The sequence below is a fragment of the Lotus japonicus genome, chromosome 2 (assembly GCF_012489685.1).
Source record: "Lotus japonicus ecotype B-129 chromosome 2, LjGifu_v1.2".
Taxonomy (NCBI): Eukaryota; Viridiplantae; Streptophyta; class Magnoliopsida; order Fabales; family Fabaceae; genus Lotus; species Lotus japonicus.
The window spans coordinates 4,202,381-4,206,455 of record NC_080042.1 but is presented as its reverse complement, the minus strand read 5'-3'; the positions used below and the strand labels follow the sequence as shown (position 1 = coordinate 4,206,455).

The 4,075-nt window shown below is 42.8% G+C and overlaps 1 protein-coding gene across 1 annotated transcript; it reads left to right on the top strand.

Moving 5' to 3' along the window:
• The first annotated feature begins 234 nt into the window (after positions 1–234).
• On the top strand, positions 235–2,879 carry LOC130735939 (uncharacterized). Its single transcript, XM_057587807.1, has 4 exons — positions 235–750; positions 985–1,997; positions 2,109–2,259; positions 2,838–2,879. Exons 1-4 carry the CDS (start codon positions 235–237, stop codon positions 2,877–2,879), a joined length of 1,722 nt encoding a protein of 573 aa, XP_057443790.1.
• The last annotated feature ends 1,196 nt before the right edge of the window (positions 2,880–4,075 follow it).

Below are 4,075 nucleotides of genomic sequence, written 5' to 3'. Positions count from 1 at the left end.
CCCAATGTTGATAAATTGGTGGATGGGGCTTCCGGAAATGAACTTTTAAGTCTCATGGATGCATACTCTGGGTATAATCAAATCATGATGCATCCTTCAGACGAGGAAAGTACGACGTTCATGATTAATCAGGCGAATTATTGTTACAAAACTATGCATTTTGGTTTAAAAAATGCGGGAGCTACATACCAACGCCTCATGGATAAAAAAATTTCGAGCCAAGTGGGAAGGAACATGGAAGTATATGTGGATGATATGATTGTTAAGTCCGCCAAGTCCAGTGACCACGGCGATGATCTTAAGGAAGCATTTGCTCAGCTAAGAAAATACCGTATGAAGTTAAATCCCGAGAAATGTTCATTTGGGATTCAAGGGGGAAAGTTTTTGGGATTCATGATAACATCAAGGGGGATAGAAGTAAATCCAGATAAAGGTAAGGCGATCTTGGAAATGAAAAGCCCAACAAATGTCAAGGAAGTACAACGGTTAACAGGACGCATGACTGCCTTAGCACGCTTCTTGCCAATGGCGTGTGACAAAGCAGCTCCGTTCTTCACTTGTTTGAAAAAGAATTCGAAGTTTCAATGGACCGAGGCATGTGAACAAGCTTTTACTAAATTGAAAGAATCATTAGCAACATTACTAGTACTATCCAAACCCACGCCAGGCGTTCCTTTGACGCTCTACTTGGCAGTTACGGATAGGGCGGTCAGTACGGTGTTGCTTCAGGAAGAAGGGAAAAAGCAGAAGGTTATATATTTTGTGAGTCATACTCTGCAAGGTGCTGAATTGCGATACCAAAAAATCGAGAAGGAGGCCTTGGCAATTCTAAAAACAGCGAGACGTCTTAGGACATACTTCCAAAGTTTCCAAATCAAAGTTAAAACTGATGTTCCCTTAAGGCAAGTACTCCAGAAACCCGATCTGTCAGGACGATTGGTCAGTTGGTCAGTCGAGTTGTCTGAATATGATATACAGTGTTAGCCAAGGGGACAAGTTACAATCCAAAGCTTGATTGACTTCGTGGCGGAATTAACACCCACAGAAGGCGAGAAAACTCAGGGAGAGTGGGTCCTGTTTGTTGATGGATCCTCCAACGATACGGGAAGTGGGGCAGGAATAACTATTGAAAGCCCGGACAAGATGGTCATCGAACAATCTTTGAAATTCGAGTTTAAGGCGAGCAACAACCAATCAGAATACGAGGCACTAATCGCCGGATTAAGGCTCGCCATTGAATTAGGCGTTCAGAAATTGTTCATCAAAGGCGACTCACAGCTGGTTGTTAAGCAGGTAAAAGGAGAGTATCAGGTGAAGGATCCACAACTTTCTAAATACCTGGAAGTGGTGCACAGGTTAATGATGGAAATAGAGAAGATCAGGATAGAACATATTCCAAGAAGTCAAAATGAAAGGGTAGACGTGCTGGCAAAACTGGCCAGCACGGGGCGATTGGGCAATTATCAAACAGTCATCCAAGAAACTCTTCCTCGCCCCAGTATTGACTTGGTGGAAGTTAAGTTAAAGGCAGTAAAAACGGTAACCGAAGACAAGCCTTCGTGGATGGAATCAATCAAAACTTTCCTCAAAAACCCTCCAAAGGATGATGATCTGAACACGAAAAAAAAGCGTAAGGAGGTTAGTTTTTACACGCTGGTAGGCGATGATCTATATCGGCGGGGAATTATGTCTCCTATGCTCAAATGTGTTGACATGAGAGATGCCCAAGGAATCATGGTAGAAGTTCATGAAGGAGTATGCTCTAGTCATATAGGAGGGCGATCATTGGCAGTAAAGGTATTGAGAGCAGGATTTTACTGGCCAACAATGAAGAAAGACTGCCTGGAATACGTCAAGAAGTGTGAAAAGTGTCAAGTTTTCTCTGACCTACACAAAGCCTCGCCTGAAGAGTTAACAACCATGATGGCACCTTGGCCATTTGCTATGTGGGGGACGGACATTTTAGGACCATTCCCGGTAGCAAAGGCGCAAATGAAGTATATCATTGTGGCGGTTGATTATTTTACTAAGTGGATAGAGGCGGAAGCAGTGGCGACTATTACAGCCCCTAAAGTCAGGAACTTTCTATGGCGACGAATTGTGTGCAGGTTTGGTGTCCCCATGGCTTTGGTAATGGATAATGGGACTCAATTCACAAGCAATGTCACCAGAGAATTTTGTGCGGATATGGGAATTGAAATGCGATTTGCATCAGTAGAGCATCCTCAGACCAATGGGCAGGCAGAATCAGCCAACAAGGTTATTTTGAAGGGCTTAAAGAAAAAATTGGATGAAGCGAAAGGTCTTTGGGCGGAAGAGCTTCCAGGCGTCCTATGGGCATACGACACGACTGAACAGACAAGCAAGAAGGAAACCCCATATCGTCTAACTTATGGAACTGATGCCATGCTCCTAGTGGAAATTGAAAACCAAAGTTGGCGAGTCACTTGGTTTAATGAGGACGACAATTGGGAGAATTTGATAGCAAATCTAATCATGCTGCCTGAGGAACAATGGGAGGCACACTTAAGGAATGAGGCGGGAAAGGTGAAGATTGCAAGGAAGTTCGCAACAAAGGTGGTCCCAAGAACTATGAGGGTAGGAGACTTAATGCTTCGAAAGAAGACTATACCTGACAAGCATAACAAACAATCGCCCAATTGGGGCGGGACTTACATGATAATTGGCGATGTTGGAGGTGGAGCCTATAAATTGGAACAACTTAATGGTCAAAAGATTCCACGAACATGGAACGCCTCACACTTGAAGCAGTACTTTAGTTAAGTGGAACAACAAAAATGAATGAAGCCGCACTCTTTTTCCCTTTCTTTGGAAAGGTTTTCTATGAGGCGGCATATGTAAAAATGAAGGGACAATAGTTCCCATGTGTGGAAAAGCAATGAAAAAATCATTTCAAGAGATTATTTATTTTTGATTTATATTACGAATTTATGCGGCGTAAGTCGTATCAAGGTATAAAATACCGCGAATAATCCTTTCGGAATAAGAAAGTATCGCCACCGAGTATTAAAAGCCTTGACAATTCTAGTGGCCACTAGAAACCAAGCCTCGTCGAAAAATAGGCTAAGGGATATAAACCTAAACGTTAATAAAGCTCAGTAAATAACAACTTCAAAGTAACAACATAGTTAAACTGAAATGAACTTCATTAAAGATAGAAAAGGGCGTGGCCCATACATGCTTTAAGTAACAAAAAGAGGCAAAGCCCAAAACAAAGCTTGGCTCATAAACAAAATAAAACAACAAATAAGATCAAGCCAGGTTTTCATTGTTGGCGTTGTTGTCTTGGCTTGCGGCAACTTTTGGGTCCTTTTCCCCTTCATCCCCATTCTTGTCCTCGCCATTACCATCTTCACCATTTTCCTCCTCAGATTCACTTTCAGAGTTGAATTGAGGAAGGAGGTCAATACCAACATCATCATCGCCGACTACCTGCCCATCCTTAATCTCCTTCAAAAACCCGATACGGGAAAGGTGTAACACCCCAATTTTGGTGGCGTCACTTTAGTAACCAAAAAGAAAATAAAAGCGGAAAAACGTGAATATTTTTTTTCGATCGATAATTGTTTTAAATAAATAATGACTTGCCGAATCAATGAAACATCGACAGAATATAAACAAGACTAATGTACAATATATATACACACCCCACAGTAAACAGCAGCCACGTCACGAGTAACCTCCAGTGACGGGAAAGTAGTGCCTGACGGAAAATATGTACAACACAAAATATAAGGTCAGTATGCGAAATACAGTCCTCCAAAAGAAAGTAGGTCAGCTCAACATAGCCCGAAGACCTCCTAGATCCGACCAACTTCCTGTGACTCCCGTAAAGAGAATCACACAAAAAGCTAAAGGTCGGGGACCTACCCTGTCCAAAATGAGAAAAACTGAAGATCAGAGCCTCGACACTACTCCTACCCTAATCCTGACTAGAGAAGTACAACACACCACTCCCAGCGGGTCCTACGGGTACTGTACCCGATCCCAAATCAACAGCAGCCGCGGCGGTGGGTGAGCTAGACTCAGATGAAGTCCCTCCTACAGGCAACTC

What these genes read in the sequence shown, in the direction of transcription:
- LOC130735939 (XM_057587807.1), top strand. Translation starts at nt 235, where the DNA reads ATGGAAGTATATGTGGATGATATGATTGTTAAGTCCGCCAAGTCCAGT. An exon ending in AAGAAGGGAAAAAGCAGAAG is followed by an intron (nt 751 to 984) that starts GTTATATATTTT and finishes ATACAGTGTTAG; the next exon opens with CCAAGGGGACAAGTTACAAT. An exon ending in AGGCAGAATCAGCCAACAAG is followed by an intron (nt 2,260 to 2,837) that starts GTTATTTTGAAG and finishes TTCTTTGGAAAG; the next exon opens with GTTTTCTATGAGGCGGCATA.